The sequence below is a fragment of the Pygocentrus nattereri genome, chromosome 6, assembly GCF_015220715.1.
Source record: "Pygocentrus nattereri isolate fPygNat1 chromosome 6, fPygNat1.pri, whole genome shotgun sequence".
NCBI lineage: Eukaryota > Metazoa > Chordata > Actinopteri > Characiformes > Serrasalmidae > Pygocentrus > Pygocentrus nattereri.
The window spans coordinates 10115252-10134636 of record NC_051216.1 but is presented as its reverse complement, the minus strand read 5'-3'; the positions used below and the strand labels follow the sequence as shown (position 1 = coordinate 10134636).

Sequence of the window (19385 nt, the reverse complement as noted above, 5' to 3'; positions counted from 1 at the left end):
GCTGCACCCAAGCTGTATTCGGCAAGGGTTGAGAAACTGACTTCAAATGAGGATATTGTTGGTCGGTGGAAGGAGCACTTTGAAGAACTCCTTAATCCAGGAGACATGCCTCGCTCACGGGAGTCAGGGCCAGAGGCTTCTGGTGTGTCGTTACATTTCCCTGGTAGAGGTCACTGAGGTACTGAGGTACTTGGCAAGCTCCTCAGTGGCAAGGCACCGGGGGTGAATGAGATTCATTTGGAGATGCTTAAGGTTCTGGATATTGTGGGGCTGTCGTGGCTGACATGCCTCTGCAAAATTGCATGGACCCTTGGACTGGCAGACCGGGGTGGTGGTCCTTATTTTTATAATGGGGGACCGGTGGGTGTGTGCTAACTATCGGAGTATCACACTGCTCAGCCTCCCTGGGAAAGTCTATGGAAATGGAGACTTCGACCGATAGTTGAGCCTAAGATTGAGGAGGAACAATGCGGATTCCATCCTGGCCATGGAACAATGGACCAGGTTTTTACCCTCTCACAGATTGTTGAGGGGGCATGGGAGTTTGGCAACCCAGTCTACAGTTAGTGTTGGACTCTGCCAGAGTATCAGGGCATAGCCAGGGTCAGAAGGGCATTATGTGTGGAGACCAGAGGCTGGTGTCTCTGCTATTTGCAGATGATGTTCTTTTGGCTGAATCACATGGATGCCTCCAGCGCTCACTGGAGCAGTTTGCAGCTGAGTGTGAAGCGGTTGGTTTGCAGATCAGCACCTCCAAGTCTGAGACCATGGTCTTAGCCTGGAAAAGGATGGCATGCCCATTCCAGGTAAGGGGAAAGGACTTGCCCCAGGTGGAGGAGTTTAAGTATCTTTGGGTCTTTTTCACGAGTGATGGGAAAAGGGATGAGATTGGCCGCAAGCTGGGACAGGTGGCAGCAGTAATGCGCTCACTGTACCGGACTGTAGTAGTGAAGAGGGAGCTGAGCCACAAGGCGAAACTCTGTTTACTGGTCGGTCTACATCCCGACCCTCACCTATGGTCATGAGCTGTGGGTAATGACCGAAAGAACAAGATCACGAATACAAGTGGCAGAAAAGAGATTTCTTCGTAGGGTGGTGGGCTACACTCTACTTGATAGAGTGAGGAGCTTGGACATCTGGGAGGAGCTCAGAGTAGAGCCACTACTCCTCCGCATTGAGAGGAGCCAACTAGGTGGTTCGGGCATCTAATCCACGGCCTACTGGGACAAGACCCCGGGGGGTCGTCCTAGGACCCGCTGGAGGGATTATATCTCTGAGTTGGCCTGGGAGCGGCTTGGAGTCGCTGGGAATGAGTTGGAGGAAGTTGCAGGGGACAGGGTCATCTGGGATTCTCTGAGCTTCACACACACATACTTATCAGTTTACTCACAAACCTAATGGGATTTCTTTGAATTTCTGTTGTTTTTATTGAAAACAGTTCATTCTCTTTTAACTACCTTCCAGTTCCATTCTCTAAATGTGAATAGGCCAAAGTGACCACAGCATAATCACTTGATTTTGATGTAATTTAACATATTGGGGGAAAAAAAGTTTTTTCTGTAAGTCCCATGACTGACCCCAGTGTGCCATACATTTTGCACAGACCACGTTGTATGTTTTCTTTTGTGAAATTCAGCAAATTTTCAGCAGTTGTCCATTATTATATGCAGGAGTGTGTTTCCTGTAGAGGATGTGTAACTTTTCACTCATATCTACAAAACATGGAATTTGACAGGGTTACCCAAACTTTTGCTTATGACTGTCATAGATGTTGACCACCCAAAACATCCATAAAAGAGCAGCTTTGTGGTCAGAAAATGACCACCAATTAAAGGCTTGAGGTTGGTAAATGGTATGCATCCAGTTGCACTTTTGTTGCCCCCCTGCTCACCAGTGCTGGACATTTCTGTGTAGTTTCTGTTACAGAAATGAAGAAATAATATCAAACCTATCTGGGGTGGTAAACAATAAACAACTTCTGCATATGACTGTACGTGGTGAATCATTTGGAGCACAGCATTTGAAAGGTAGCAGTGTTGTGATTGCATAAAGTGAGGAAAAACTGAAGTAAGCCTAATAGTTTCATTAGTCAATTAATCGAATAATAGACAGAATAATCGATTATAGAAATAACAGTAGGTAGTGCAAGGTAAATGGGTTAATGAGTGAATCACTCAGAACACAGCTTTTGAACATTCATGCTGCTGTCAAAGCAAAGTGAGGAGATACAGCAGAAGGCACAGTGGTTTGATTAGCCGATTAATCGAACAATGGATAGATTAATCGATTATAGAATTATACAGTTGGTAGTGCAGAGTAAATTAATTAACTAGTAAATCACTCAAAACACAACTTTTAAATGTTCATGGTGTTGTCAAAGCAAAGTGATGAAAAAAGAAGAAACAGCAGTAGGCATAATGATTTAATTAGTCGATTAATTGAATAAAAGACAGATTAATCGGTTATAGAAAGAGATAGTGCACGGTAAATTAGTTAACGTTTGAACCAATCGGAACATAGACAACCAAAGGCTTATTGGTTTCATTAGTTGTTTAATGAATAATAGATAGATAAATGAGTCTGTTACAGAGAGACGTGTTGCATGGGTGACTATTTCAGCACCAGTTCTGGTGGACAGCTCCCCATGTTTCAGCACCTTATTGAGTGGACAGCTCCCTGCAGCTTCAGCAACGGTGCCCTTTTTTCCCCTTCTTTTTCCAGCCCCTCCCTCTTTTCTGCACCTCTGTCCTCCCCTCTCCCTCGCTCCTGATTTAGAACTCCATTTAAATGAAGAACAGCTATTGTGTTTTAATCAGCCATCCATGATGAGCCCAGGGACTCCGCTGTGGCCCTCCCACTATCTCTCTCTCTCTCTCTCTCTCTCTCTGCTCTTTTTCTCAATCTCATGCTTTTTTTCCTACCTTCTTCACATTCCTGTCTTTTTTCATTTTATTTTTGCTCTTTGTCTTCCTCCTCTCCTCCTCCCTGTTTCCCCCACCTCTCGTTTTTCTTTTCCTTTCCAATAACGGTAGAACAATGAGTCCTGCCCTGCCCTTCCGTGCCCGTTTCCACGCTCTCGCTGCACACGCCACGGTTTTATCAGCTAAAGCTTCTTTTTTCTTTTCTTTTTTTCTTCTTTTTTTCTCCTTCTCCGTCTCTGACTCCTGCTGCCTGAAACTTCTCATTCTGCTCAGCCCTTATCTCTGCCTCACTCTCATATTTCAACTCGGCTTTGATAGCCTCGGGCTTTTGTCATTCTTTTGAGGCACTTTGTCCATTCTAATACCCGTCGCAGTATGGCGAAGAAAGACCTAATTAATTACACGAAACGTGTAGTCGGCTACGCACCCTGCGGTTAATTTGACTTTTCCTAGATAGCTTGTCCTCTTCTGATTCATGTCATTGGCCACATCAGATGGATTTGAAATAAGCTTTGGTTGAATAGTCGTGTAGAGCAGCGGTTCACACAGTACTTTTACAATAGGCTCAACCTTGGTCTTGCCCTTGGCCTCATCTGGTGGGCAATGAGTTTTTTATTACTAATTGATCTTTAATACTACATTAAAATTGCTTAAGCCAACATGGCATTTTGGGGAAAATGAGCTTAACTGGACGCACCTGTAATTCCACAGTATGTGATACTTTTAAAAAAGGCTCTCAAGGTTTTTGCATTAATAACTCTTTAAAGTCATAAATCACTAATATCACTTGGTTGTTTGACCCTTCAAACCATCTATAAGAGTTCCAGGCTGAAGCCCGGCTGCATCGCACTGTACACTGATCAGGCATAACATTATGACCACCTCCTTGTTTCTGCCCTCATTGTCCATTTTATCAGCTCCACAGATTTATTAACAACAATAACAATGTGTAGTGTGATAAGATTTTTTTCTTCTCCTACAGGATTTCTATTTCAGAAATACACTCACCGGCCACTTTATTAGGTACAGTTGCTTGTTCACACATATTGCTAATCATCCAATCACACGGCCACAGCTCAATGCATTTAGGCATGTAGAGGTGGTCAAGACAACTTGCTGAAGTGCAGACCGAGCATCAGAATGGGGAAGAAAGGGGATTTGAACGTGGCGTGGTTGTTGGTGCCAGACGGGCTGGTCTGAGTATTTCAGAAACTGCTGATCTCCTGGGATTTTCACACACAACCATCAGAACAGAGAACGGTCAGAAAAAGAGGAAATATCCAGTGAGCGGTCAGTTGTGAGGACGAAAATGCCTTGTTGATGTGAGAGGTCAGAGGAGAATGGGCAGACTGGTTCCAGATGATAGAAAGGCAACAGGAACTCAAATAACCAACCAGAATCTCTGAGGAACGTTTCCAACACCTTGGTGAAAGTCTGCCACAAAGAATTAAAGCAGTTCTGAAGGCGAAAGGGGGTCCAGCCTTTTATTAGCATTGTACCTAATAAAGTGGGCAGTGAGTGTATGAGGTGAAATTTATGTGTGTGATTTCTACAGTTGTGTTGCTGCTGCTTTGCAATTGTCATTGAGGTTAATAAACTTCTGTCTGTTTGTCTGTATGGTTGTCTATCTGTCTATTTCTCCATCTATCTATCTATCTATCTATAAGCTGGTGGAGCCTCTGACCCCGAGTGGTACAGCTCCTAACCAGGCCCAACTGCGGATTCTGAAGGAGACCGAGCTGAAAAGGGTGAAGATTCTGGGCGCTGGAGCTTTTGGCACCGTCTACAAGGTAACTATTCATATAAATTAAATAGCTGCAGAGAGTAATATAATGTAAACGCAGAGATTACACCTATACCTGTACTGCATATATATCAGGTGGCTTAACAAATGATTACAGCGGACTAATGTTTGAACACATTACCATTACATAGTGAGGCTGCTGAAGCTCGAGCTCGAACAGACTACAGGACGAGGGGAAAAAGGGAAGTCAAAGAGTCATTACTGTAGTCATATTTAAAGTACTAGATAATTGTTTTGGGTAACATATTGGAGAGTTGCAAGACAGTCTAATTAAATTACAGTGAAATGACTAGATATCACCTGAGTAAAGGCACAAACTCTAAAGTACTAGATGCTTATTTTGGTAACTTGTTGGAGAGTTTCAAGACAGCCTAACTAAATTACACTGAAATGACTGACAGGTTCTAGATATAACCTGGGTAAATGTGAGGTACAATCTCTAGATAATTATTTTGAGTAATATGTTGATGAAGTCCAAGTCCGTCTTGGAGTGAGTATGTGTTGGGTACAAACTTTGAAATACTAGATAATTATTTGGGTAACGTTTTGATGATTTCCAGGACAGTCTAACTAAATTACACTGAAATGACTAACACGTTCTAGATATGTCATGAGTAAATGTGAGGTAACTAGATAATTGTATGGGGTAGCATGTTGGTGAGATCCAAGATTAAATTAAATTACACTGAAATGACTGACAGGTTCTAGATATTTCAAGAGTGTCAGGAACAAACTCTCAGTCGAACTTGGCTGACACTCTCAGCGGGTCATATCCCGGTAACACACCAGGGACAGAGCCGGGTAGTTCATTACTTTGGCTGAGAAGGTGGATTAGAACAGAGATGCATAACATCCAAAATACTAATGAACAGGTATTAATCGCTTCATAACGAAGGTAAGAGTTTGAATTGATTACATCTAATTAGCTAAATAAATAAGCGTTATTACTTTATTCTATTCTAGTATAACAGTGTAGGCCTATGTATGTTTTATTATTTTGTCATTGTGTATCATTGCGTTGTTTATTGAAAGTACAGTAATCGTGAGTAAAAACTGAAAAACCTGACAGCTTAAAGATGTTTTGACAACTTTTTCTCTCATTTCACTTCATAAAATATCTGCTGGGTCTTGGAGTAACATTCTCCACATGTAGGTCCTGGCTTTAAAGAGTTTGGAAACCCCTGCTGAGGTAGATGCGTAGGTTTGGATAAATGCTCTCTCTTTGTCTGCCTCTCTCCCTCCTTCTCTCTGTCTATCTCTATCTCTCTATATCTTTCTCTCAGGGGATCTGGGTGCCTGAGGGTGAGACGGTGAAGATCCCGGTGGCCATTAAGATCCTGAACGAGGCAACAGGCCCTAAAGCCAATGTGGAGTTTATGGATGTGAGTGATATGTGCAGGCCTGTAGCGTTCAGACTGCTTCACTCGGCTCCAGTCAGATCTCATGCAGCTCCATTCAGTTCAAAAGGAAAAATAGAAAAACCAAAATGACTCTGTTCACTCAGAGATGATGCAACTGCCATGAAACGCTGCCAAGAGACCCATTTATAGCCCTGTGTACTTCTGACTGGTTAAAGAGAGCCTTTTGTGGATATGAGTGTGTGTTAATATGTTGGGTAATGTGCATGTTAATGTGTTTGTTGATGTTCTGACAGTGTGAGGATGTTTATGTAACTCAATTACATGTTTCCTGTTAGTCTATAAGGTGTGTGTGGATGTGGGTGGGGGTCCACACATATGAAGTGACTGACGGTGGTGGTGATGGGTTAGTGTATGTTGCACTAGTGTGAGTAGATCAGACACGGCAGTGCTGCTGGAGTTTTTAAACACTGTGTCCACTCACTGTCCACTCTGTTAGACATTCCTACCTTGTCAGGCCACCTTGTAGACGTAAAATCAGAGATGACAGCTCATCTGCTGCTGTACAATGTGTGTTATTCGTCCTCTAGTCCTTCTTCAGTGGTCACGGGATACTGGGAGGTGTACTTAATGAACTGGTCCATATATATTAAAAATAAAAAAAGTGCTTAAGGGGCCTTGTAAAAGGAATAGTCCAGGTCCTAAAATTCGTTTGGCTGAGCTTCTCAGCTAGCTAACAGACTAAAAGATCATTAAATATACACAAAAAAATCACAGGCATTAATGAATTAAAGTGCTTACGATATGAATAATTGTAAAACAGCAGTTCAAAAGTCTAAAAATGTCACTTGAATGACTCAAACACAGTCGTGTCAAACCCAGGCTGAATCCCAAACGGCTCCATACTCCCTAAATGCTGTGAGCTGTGAATGTTTAGGAATTCTAGCCTCTTGGGGTGCAGAATCCAGTATTTAAATTCCTACGTAGTGCACTATGTAAGGAGCAGAAAGCTGTTTGAGATTCAATCCCTGCATGAGAAAAGCGTGCCCCAGCCATATTATTATTATTAATAACAAATGATTTTCTGAAAAAGTGTATATTTGATCATATTTTATTTTGGTCACTGTTTTATAAAAGCCCTTGAAGTACTTTGTGTCATGCCTAAGAACACCCTTTCTGTGATAAAATTGCATTAACGCATGGCCTCTTGTGGCTTATTGCTTTATAAACCACTGCTTACTCCTCTTACAGCAGGAACTTATCCTGGATGTGGAGAAACATTACCTATTATGATCATCAGAGTCATGTTAAAAGCTGACTTTTGAGAATATATTCAAATATTAGCTTGTTGAACAAAGTGGACTAAATTCCAGCTTTTTTTGGCTTTGTTAGATCATGTTCTTTAAAGATATTCAAAATAAATGCAAAATCGCACTGATGTATCATGTTATTGGGGAAAATAGTGTATTACATGGATCTTTGCATAGTTACTGGTTCATACTAGTGAACTTGTTGTTTATCATTGCTGTTCAAAAAAGCAAAATAGCAACGTTACAGGAAAAGGCACAAATGTTCTTAACTTTTAATGTAAGTTATTTTCTTAAATATAGTCAATAAATCTTATGTTTCCCCTTTGGAGAGTGTAAGCTTAATTTAATCTCACTATATTGACATAACTTTGTTTGTTTTAAGAAATGTGCTTGAAACCAGCAAAAATATCTGCCAGTATAGTGAGAAAAGTTTACTTAATAAAATTACTTGAAATAAGTGGAAGGTGTCAGGTAATAAGCTAGATATTCTTATAATAAGTGCACAGCCATTTAAAATGCGAAATATTAGATTAGCTCCCCAGAAAAAATTTAGTCACCTTGCGTGTTTAAGGTGGTAGCAACTTCAGGCTCCTGCAGATGGTGCTGCATGAGGATCAGGCTAATCCCTGCGTAGTGTGCAATGGGATTCATAGATTGAGAAAAGGTGGTACAGTGCAGTCAATGTCTTGTTTATTGTGTGGAAAGTGTAAATAATTGCTTTTGGGCTACCACAGGCCATAGTGTGAAGGAAGTAGCTGAATTTGCAGGTGTATCGAAGTGGCCAGCCGTGGAAGAAATCCCAATCTACAGGAAGTTCTCATCAGAATTGTAGCTGAAAGATGAAACTGACAGACACCACTGGTGTGTTTCACGGCTTGTGAATAAAAATCATTTCCCTGCAGAGATTTCTTTCAGAAATTGGTTGTGGAGGACCTGCGTTGGCTTTTAGGAGCAATTCCTGCCTGGAAGCAAAGCCATTTTTATCCACAAGCTCCCCAGACAAAAAAATTTGTCACCACCTTAAACATGCAAGGTGGCCAATATTTTGTCTGGGGCGCTTGTGAAGATTATATTGACTAGATTTTTTGCAGTGAAGTAATTGGTAAGCAATCATTTTAGTCTACAATCATCATGGGATTTCAATATAAAGAGCAGCTGCTGTGCGTAAACGATGTAGAAAAGTAAAAATAGGAAATAAATGGAGATACTTGTTTTCATTTTTGAACTTCAGCAATGATGCCATTCTTTAAAATGGAGCAAATGGAGTTACAAGTCTCCACTGATACAAGTCAGTTTTTATAGAACTCTTTCTTTTGTGTTAAATAGGATTAATCTGCATGCAAACAAACTCTTCTGCTTTAGCCTCCTTAACCTCCCATCTTTCTTCATAGACAACATCTGTAGACCTGCAAACTGATTGACAGTCTTTAGAGCGTGTGGGCTTCAATGAATGTCCCTGTTTGTGCGTGTTTTTTCTTTTCTTTTTTCCCTTGAGATGTTAACTTCACTGGACTGATGGCACCTTTCAGACACTCTTTCTGAGAGAAGAGTATATATTCAGGCCTTGTTGAGAGCGAGTGGATAATAGATTGTCTCAGGCGTGTAAGGTTTGCAGCCTGGTGGCCGTACTTCAGCCTCCAGTGCCTGATGATATTAGGCCTGATTTAGGACCTATGAAAGTGCACTGAGAGTCTTAGCGCACTCTGAGGACTATATTATGCAACCACAATATAAGATAGCTAATAAATCCCAGTGTCCTAAAGGCCTTTGTGGCCCATTCACTGCAACTGCTCACTGCAGAGCTGTTTCAGTGATGAATCTCTGTGTGTGTTTGTGGAGGCAGGTTCTTTTCAAACAATTTCTGAATAAAAATGTCTTCACTAGACAAGAGAAATTATTCTACTGTATTAGAGCCAACAACCCATTCCTGATTGTGTAAAGGGCTTTTTACAAAGGCTCTGGCCTCTGACTTTTGCACTGTAAAATATGTGAAACATTTGGGACATATTTTTCAAAAATGTTGTTATTCATGTATATATAGTACATGTGAGGCTTAATGTATATATATATATATATATATATTAGGGTTTACAGGGTATATATATATATATATATATATATATATATATATATATGTGTGTGTATGTGTTTGTGTATATATATATATACACCCTGTAAACCCTCATACATATATACATGTGTGTGTGTGTATATATATATATATATATATATATATATATATATATATATATATATATGTGTGTATATATGTATATATATATATATGTATATATGTATATATTTATATATATATATATATATATATATATATATAAATATATACACACATCTGTATATATAGTGTCTGTTGGTCTGAGTTTCTATGTGTCTCCTCCAGGAGGCCTTGATCATGGCCAGCATGGAGCACCCCCACCTAGTGCGTCTTCTGGGGGTGTGCCTCAGCCCCACCATCCAGCTGGTGACCCAGCTCATGCCCCATGGCTGCCTGCTGGATTACGTCCATGAGCACAAGGACAACATCGGCTCCCAGCTGCTCCTCAACTGGTGTGTGCAGATCGCCAAGGTAGGAGCTTTTCGCAGTGCTGTGTTTGAGGAGCCTGGTGGAAAAAAAGTCTTGTGTTGTGCCACTTTGTGTATCTTGTTTTGCTCGATGGATTCAGTCTGGCGTCACTGCAGCTAGAAGCAGCTAAGACAAGACTTGATCGTTATCTGACATTTGCTCCTTTAGTTTTACACTGGTGCTTCAAAGCTAATGCTGCTAATAAGTAATGGAGGTTTCTACTCTAACAGATATCTTTATTCAAACTCCATCACACGCTTGCCTCAAACCACACTGAGTTGTTCAATGGTCTCACATAGACTTGATTAAGTGGTTGCTGTCATGGTATGGCATACAGGTTAGGGCTATTGCTATTGATTATAAAGGTAATCAATATATTGGAAGGGTAATGTTGCTGTTATCTCCGGTGGTTGCTAACGTGTCACTAAGCTACTGCTAAGGCATCCCAGGTGGTTGCTAAGGTGTTATTAGGCCATTGGCATGGTATCCAAGCTGGTTGCTAAGCTGACACTAGGCTGTTGCTGTGGTATCTCAGGTGGTTGCTAAGGTGTCACCGGGCCATTGCTGTGGCATTCCAGCTGGTTCCTAAGGTGGTGCAAGGCCATTACCATGCTATCCCCAAGTGGTTGTTAAAGTGTTGCTGAAAACAAAGAACAGTAAGTTGGATTTTTACAAGCCACTGCATTTAAACCAATTTGTTGAGAATGTGAATAAATTTTGATTTGTTACTTTTTTTAATCATCTTCAATTCATCTTAACTTTTAACATTGATTCTAATATTTTAATATGATTTGAATCATTCCCATGTACACATAGGAGCCAGACTGTCGAACAAACATGCGACTCATAATTTGTGCCTTATTGGTAAACTAGATATGGGCTGTAGACACTTATATGTGGTTTATATTGCTAAAGGCTTAATTTAGTTGAACTTGCCATGGCAACGTCTATTGTAAACTGTGCTCTGAACTGAATTGATAGCAAATGATAACTGCTATGAATTGCAGGCAAGCATTCAGATTTGTAGAATGGTCAGCTTTATGAAACATGAAAACAGCATCAAAATCAATACTTCACATCAAATCAATATTTCACTGCTCTGCCACACATGATTGATTGTATGGAGGGCTTGGTAATTGACTTGTGAGTTAAATTGGTGCTTGGGCACTGCAAACATCGCACTGCCTGGTGTAGATATCTACAATACCTGTTTAAGGTTTGATCAGTTTATATACAGCAGCACATTTTCAAACAGGACTTTACTGATGTTTATTTTCTCTCAGCGTCTTGCTCTCCTTTATTCTGTACTGTGACAGTACATGCTGAAATATTGATTAGGAGCTCAGTTCGTAAGGCTCGTGGAGATGCTCCAGGCAATTCCTGCATTCGCTTTGTTTTTGAACATGTTGATTATCACTCTTATGAAACCCAAACCAGCACATTTGTGCAGTTCCACTGAGCATCTTTAAGAACATTATATAGGGTTTGAAGTCTCTGGGCTGAAAAGATGAGTAAATAAACAAACAAAGTCTCTACATTATCTCATAACTACTGTTGTGAGGTTGAGTAAGCTTTACAGAAGGTTAGCAAAGGCCAGAATATGACTGTAACTCAAATGGACTCACGGTGGCCTGCTTAGAGCTTAGAGCAGTGCATGTCTGTTTAGAGCAAAGGAACTTTCCTGTTGGAGATGTGAGAAAAGAAGTGATAGCTCAGGCAAAACTTAAAGCAGAGCAAAGTAAGTCTGTGATTGGCTGAGATATATATTTACAGCCGAGACTGTAAAATGTTACTTCAATGAAGTGGACATCAAATTTTGCGGCTTCCAAGGTGGTTAGGTTTATGTTGAAACTTGACAAAGTGGCTCTTCTTAACCTTTGGGATGCCGACCCCTGCTGTAACCCCACCCCTTCAACTAACGAAAGAACGTACTGTCACTGTCTGAGAAAAAAACGTGTATGTTTTTTTTAAAATGTTTTTTGTTGTTTTTTACATAATGTATAAACACCAGCTTTATTTATTTGTTTGTTTGTTTGTTTGTTTGTTTGTTTGTGTGAGTTTAATGGTTTTTCACAACAGACACTTTCAGAATCTCTGTGATGCAGGCAAACAACAACAAATAATTGGTAGAGGAGGTTATGATAGTATTCACATAATACCCAAGTCCAGCAATCAAAGCAATCAAAATGAAGAGATATTGAATCACTGTGGTCCTACAAGGCCTTGACAAAGCAATAGCATTTGACCAATTCTGAACTGTTGCAGCCTTCTTAATATTTTATTTAACTTATATTTTAACTTCAAATATTATTTGCAACTTTATAAATAGACTAATGCATGGGTGTATGGGATGTATTTGGGATAATAGACCTCATTTTCAACGTAGCTAATCGAAACTAGAATAGCTGAAAAAGACAACAACAAATTTGCCACCAGGCACATGTTACCCTGACATTGAAACTACACCTGTCTGTCCTTTCACAGGCAAACAAAACAAAGATCATTTGAAATGAATAATATGCTCTAATTTCTCATTAAGTTCTTCGGCAAAGCTTGGCCAACTTTGCAGCACTAGACATTTGTAGGCAGAGCATGTGTAGGTCAGGATGTGCATTATAGAGTTTACAGAGTCATTTTTGTGTAAGCTTTATGGTCGATTTATGTTTGATGGCTTTAATGTACTGTGTTGTTGAATGTGGCGTTTGTTTGATTTTGTTTTCAAATGGCACTAAAACAAATTGTTATTAACTCTGTTGGCATGGCAATAAAGCACTACTGCTGCTACTCAGAGTGTCCATCAGAGAGAAAACCCTGGTGTGAATTTAAAGCAGCCGCATGTAAGTAAACCATGAACCTCTCTCTGTCAGTCAGAGTCCTGGCATGAAGATAGCATAACTGCTTGCATTAGACCACTGCAAGTAAACTGTGCTCTCTCTCTCTCTCTCTCTCTCTCTCTCTCTCTCTCTCTCTCTCTGTGAGCTGCATTAGAACCGTAGGTGCCTCTTTGTGTGGTCTGTGAGCCAAGCTGATGCCTTCAGGGCCATAATGAGTAAAAATTTGTTCATGAAACATCCAAGAGCTTCTTCTCTCTGTGTGCGAAATGCTGTGAGAGCAGATGATTTAAGAGTAACCCTCCAGCTTCCTTTAGCATGCCGTCCTTCAGGCAGGTGCTGTGAAAAGGGGCTTGTAATTGATTTTTTTTTTTTTCTGGAATTCGCTCAAATTGATAGTCTTGACCCAAGTGCAGTCTGAACTGCAGCAGTAGCCACTTGCCAAAATGACAAGCGTTTCAGTTATCTGACCGTCTTTGTAGAGCTCTCCTCTCAGATGTCTCTTTCTCTTACATTTTTAAAGATTCTGAAGTCGTATGGGAGGTTTTGCAGTACCTTTGAAAATCACTTTTAACCACAAGAGAGCTTTTACCACCTCTAAACACCTGTGTAGGGTGTTTAGAAATATACTCTCACCAGATGCTTTATGGGAAACCGTACAGTGCTGTGAAAGTATTTGTTATTGTATTTATTCTGGTTTTAGCATATTTGTCTCACTTTAATGTTTCAGATCTTCAAAGTACTTTTAATATTAGACAAAGATAACCCAAGTAAATTTCACGAGCCACACCTGGGCATGATCACTGCCAGACCTGTGAAATTTAAACATCACTTAAACAGAACCTGTCTGGCATGTGCAGCAGGCTAGAAGGTCTCAAAAAGCAGCACATGATGCCTCATTCCAAAAAGATTCAAATACAGATGTGAAGCATTTGAAATCTACTAGTCTGGAAAGAGTTAAAAAGCCATTGCTAAGGGCTCTGGGATGCCAGCGAACCACATTGAGAGCAGTTATCCACAAATGGAGAAAACCTGGTGAAAACAGTGGTGAACCCACTTATGAGTGAGTGGCCTACCAAATTTTCACCAAGAGATTCAAGAGTTTTATTGTCATATGCACAGCAGATACGGGCAGTTACACCGTACAATGAAATTCTTACTTTGGTGTTCCTCCATTCACCAAATATAATCTTTATATAATCTTTGAATAAAAAAATAGAAAATATAACAACAACACTAAATCCAATAATAAAATAATAGTAAAAAGTGCAGGTATGTGCAAAGAGCACATTGAGGACTCATCCAGGAGGTCAGAAAAGAATCCAGACAAACATCTGAAGAATTGCTGGCCTCACTTGCCTCAGTTAAGGTCAGAGAACATAAGTGCACAATAAGACAGACACTGGGTAACAATGGCATCCATGGGAGAGTCTCAAGGCTCAAACCACCACTGACCAAAAAGAACACAAAGGCTCATCTTGCATTTGCCAAAAACATCTAGATGACCTCCAAAGGTGGACGTTTTTGGAAGACGTGTCCCGTTACCAACAGTAAAAGATGGTGGTGGTAGTGTGATGGCTGCTTTGCTTCTGCAGGACCTGGACAACAATGATGGAACCATGAATTCTGCTCTCTATCAGGAAATCCTGAAGGAGAATGCCCACCGGTCAGTTTGTGATCTAGAGATCAAGCGCAGTTGGGTTATGCAGCAGGATAATGTTTAGAAGCATTAGAAGCCCACCTCTGAATTATGCATAAGAAACAAAATAGAGGTTTCTGAGTGGCCCAGTCAAAAAAACCTGACTCCTGTGGCAAAAAGGCAGTTCATGCTTGAAAACCCTCTGGTGTAGCCAAATTACAGCAATGTAAAAGACTCATGTTGTTACTGCTAAGGGTGGCACAACCAGTTATTAGGTTTAAAAGGCAGTTACTTTTCACAGGGGCGATATAGGTTACGAACAAATCTGTATCTTCAATAAATTGAATGATCATATAAAAGCTGCATTTTGTGTTTACACACGTTTTCTTTATTTTATATTAAAATCAGTTGGATGATCTGAAACAGGTAAATGTGGCAAATTAGGGGAAAAATGAAAGAAATCAGGTGAGGGGCAGATGTGTTTTCACAGCCCATTTTTTGGTGCATAATTTGTGTTAGATATCCTATGTCTTCATCAGTGGTCAGTATCTGACCACAAGGCCACTCTGGACTGGATATTTTTGAGTGAGGGATCACTTTCAGCCTAGCACTAGTCTCACAAGTCAGACCTTTGTCTGTTGAGATTCTGGTTTGTTTCTTTGCTCAGTGTCACCAAAAGCCTTGCACTTCAACAAGACGAAGCTGGAGGTCCTGGAGCACTGAGTAGTGATGGAACCGGCGGGTTGTTGGAGTGAGAAGTCATTCTCTCATACGTGAGGTTCTGAAAACTAGTAGTTAGTAAATCAGTGGCACTAGCCAGCTCCTCTGAGGGACGAACATTCGCAGCAGTAGTGGCGTAGTTGCGAGTGATAAACGACGTCATTGTCGTTGTTTTCTGTCTTTTTTTCTGTAATCCTGAGTGCATGAGGTTAATGAGGTGACACAGCAGGCTACGTTTTAGTCAACCTGTCCAGTTTCTGGAACGTTATATACAGTCATATGCAAAAGTTTGGGTGCCCCTTGTGAAATGATGTGTTTTTTTATTTTATTTATTTATTTTTTTGTGAAATAAATGAACACACCCTGTACAGAGGACACTGTTTTAACAATGGATGGATGGATGGATGATCAGGAGCAAAGTATTGAATAACAAAATGTACTAAAACAAGAAAAAATAAATGTACAGTACAAATACAAAAAGTAAATTATATAAATACTATGCAGTTGACAGTGCAGTGGTGCATGTCTCCTCTAGTGAATGAACTAGTGACTATATACTGCAATGATAACATTTATGCAATATGACATGTATGGATTATTGCACAACTACACTATATTTGCTAAAAGTAACATAATGGGGAAAATATCTATGCAATCTGTGCAAAACATCTGATATTTTAAATGTTATGTTTACAGTTATTCCAGTGTGTTTCAAAAAATAAATGAAAACTGTGCACGAAAAACGGCAGACCATACTACATGTGTTGTCTGTAGAAGATGAGTTAACAGACTTTTTCTAAAGATCAACCAAACGTAATTTGACAGGGAGTGTTCAAACATTTACATTGTGACTGTATACACATGAGTGAAAGTACAAGGTAGGAGTTTGTAATAAAGTGATGGAAATATAATCTGTCGCTAAAGATTAAGACTTATATTTCAGAGTGGGCAGTTAATAAATGGGCAGTGAGTGGGCGACCAAATATATACGCTCCCCCCAAAGCTATAAGTGGTTAATTGACAAATTGAGCCGTGCCTGTGGAGCTGTCACCCATATGCGCTCTCAGAAAAAGGTACTAAACTGTCACTGGGGCAGTCCCCCTCTAGTAACTGGGGTGGGACCCTCAAGGGTACATCTCAGTACCTTTAGTCAGGGAACATAACTGAACCACAATCCACTGAAATTATATTTTCTAAGCTGTACTGACTCCACACACCCCGCCTCGTCTACAGGCTTTTCATTTTATTGCCCTGTTTTAAAACATTCAGTTATGAAAAGGTACAAATATGAACTTTTCACCTGGAAAAAACTATTTAAGGTGAACAATCAGACCTTAAAACCACTGTTTTACCTTTGGGGGAACATTTACATGGTCTGGACTTTAATTAATGAAAAATTTACCTGCACAGAACCTTCATTTCTAACAGTTTCTAACAGTGTACAGTCTCTATTTAAGGACCTGTTTGGATGTGTTAGTGTTCTTAGAGCATGTTCTCTTGGTTTTAGTCTGTGCTGGAATTCTGCTGATGCTCCAGTAGAGCTGTGGTGTTTTATATTATTCCACATTCATCTTCCTTAGTACACAATGTAATTTATTTAGCTTTTGTTTTTAACTGAAAAACATCCAATTCATGTGGAATTTATACATTCTTTGCATGTAAGTATAGCAGATGTTGGACAAAAGACTAAAAGCAGCATTTTTGTAGCTGGTTGTTCTGCTGTGTTTGCATTATTGATAAAGCAGTGCTTCAGAAGGGCATCATCGTATACATTATTTACAGGTAGCTTATTGCAAACGTAGATCCTCAGAGGGCAACTACACTGACACAGTGAGATAGACGAGAGGAGAGAGAGAGCGAGAGAGAGAGAGAGAGAGAGAGACAGAGACAGAAGAGAGCTGCGCCTAATGAGGATACCAGTAAAAAAAAAAGATGAGCAAAAAGAAATAGAAAGTAGAAACATTAGAAGGAAAAAAAAGGAAATTATAAGAAAAGGAACCAAGAAAACAACTTTACTCCTAGTAACTTCTGAAAGAGAGAAAGGGAGAAAGGAAGAGACAGCCCGAGAGCAGAGAGAGAGAGAGTTACAGAGAAGAGGGAGAGAGATTTAACACGTCTTTATTACATCAATATTATTACAGCATTATCAATCAGTTCATCCAGATGTATGAAGTTGAAACACAGTTAAAACCTGAGGACTAGGTGAGAATCAACATCAACACAGCACAGTACATCACTCTGCCCCCACACATCAATGAACACCTCTACCTGATCTACCAGCCTGTAATACTCATGTTCCACTCTAATCCGCCCTGCCATCAGCCACTTTACCATCAGCTCAGGGTTCACACAGCCGGCCTTAGTCTTCCTCGTCTTCCATATAGCTAATTTAGCCGTCCCTACAATATAATTTAAGACACATTTTCATCCGCTTACTAGTCTTGTACTTCACCCCAGCAATAAAATTCTATCAGAGAAAAAACAGAAACAAACCACTCAGCCAATTTTCTCAATAAGAGAGAAACTGACCCTCACAAAGAAAGAGAGAGAGAGAGAGAGAGACAGAGAGAGAGAGAGAGAGAGAGAGAGAGAGAGAGAGAGAGAGTACTTTTATCACAGCATGAGAATAGCTGACTTTACTGAGTGGTGAGGAGTTTGACTGAACCTACTGGTGTGTGTGTGTGCGAGTGTGTGCGTGTGTGTGGTTGTGTGTGTGTGTGTCTCAGTTGGCTCTTGACTCAATAGATTATTAATGGAATCATCAGCCATGGGATTAATTTTAATGAGCTGATTATTAATCAGCAAATAATCTGGAAGGATGAATGCATTTTCTTTTCTCTTCACCCTTGCACCTCTCTCTCTCTCTCTCTCGCTCTCTCTCTCGCTCTCTCTCTCACTCTCGCTCTCTCTCACTCTCTCTCTCTCTCTCTCTCTCTCGCTCTCTCTCACTCTCGCTCTCTCTCACTCTCTCTCTCTCTCTCTCTCTCTCTCTCTCTCTCTCCTCTCTCTCTCTCTCTCTCTCTCTCTCACTCTCGCTTTCTCTCACTCTCTTGCTCTCTCTCTCTCTCCTCTCTCTCTCCTCTCTCTCTCTCTCTCTCCTCACTCTCTCTCTCTCTCTCTCTCTCTCTCTCTCTCTCTCTCTCTCCTTTCTCTCTCTCTCTGGGATGTCAGTCTTGATAGTCTGACAGTCAGTGTTGGTGGTCTGGCTCCTCCAGCAGTGCATGTCTTTTAAAGCAAGTCAGTTTGGGGGCTACACACAGTTTACTCTGCTCACTGTACAGGATCAGAAAAATCTCCACATATCAATCTTTGATACAAAGTAAGACAGACCACATTAAAATCTGTAGATAAAATTAATCAAATCTCAAGTAATTAAATCTCTCTGATTAATTTAATGTTTAAAAGTACAAATTCAACAGTTTGTTTTTAATGTCTGTACCACTGTTTATGTACTTCCTCCAGTCAGATTTGTTTATTCGGTGTATTTTTCAAGCTGATTCTGAAGGACTGAATTGAATCATAGTGACATTTTAAATCTGTTAAAGATTCATAATCAAGTCAATTGAGTCCATATTGAATCTTGGTGAAATTTCAGTGTTCTTGATGAATCAGAATTGGAATTGCACTTATTTAAATCAGATTGCATGATGAATTGGATTATTTCCTAAAAAAATCTAATCCGATCTCAGCAAACCTTTAGATGTTTTGATGGATTCAATTATTTCCTAGAAGAGTGTAATTGAATCAAATCAAATTGAATTGAATCATAATGAAGTTCCAGATTTCAGACGCATTGAAGCACTTCCTAAACAGTCATAACCTAATCAAATTGAATTGAATCATGGAAAACTTTTGTTTTCTGATGCTTTGAGATTTCATGATGAGCAAAATAGTTTTATAAAGAATCATATTCATATCAGTTTGTTTTGAAGTGAGAGAAGTTCTGCTCTAATGAAAATGATATAGGATTTTGAATATCAGCAGGGACAGACTGATCTGACCGACTGAAGGTCTGTTCTAAAGCAGGCTCAGGCTTCACTGTGATCATTACAGCAGCGTCTGTATTCCACATTCACTTCATTTGCTCATAACCTCTGCAGTGCAAACATAATTTCTTATCTGACTGGTTGGTCTCTCCTCTCTGTTTACTCTTGCTTTGTTTAATAGTTTCTGGTTTCAGGTTTCATATCTTGCTGTTGCTCCATTGTTTCCATCTAGTAA

General features: G+C 40.0%; 1 protein-coding gene across 4 annotated transcripts in view; it reads left to right on the top strand.

Moving 5' to 3' along the window:
* LOC108433052 (receptor tyrosine-protein kinase erbB-4) overlaps window positions 1–19385 on the top strand; it is a 629333-nt gene that overhangs the window by 521052 nt on the left and 88896 nt on the right. For 3 of the 4 annotated variants that reach the window (XM_017707323.2, XM_037539222.1, XM_037539221.1), the window contains 3 exons: window positions 4589–4711; window positions 6009–6107; window positions 9792–9977. In XM_017707323.2, coding sequence (XP_017562812.1) covers window positions 4589–4711; window positions 6009–6107; window positions 9792–9977 — 408 coding nt within the window. The remainder of the gene's footprint in view (window positions 1–4588; window positions 4712–6008; window positions 6108–9791; window positions 9978–19385) is intronic. The other variant, XM_037539223.1, reaches the window with a different exon arrangement.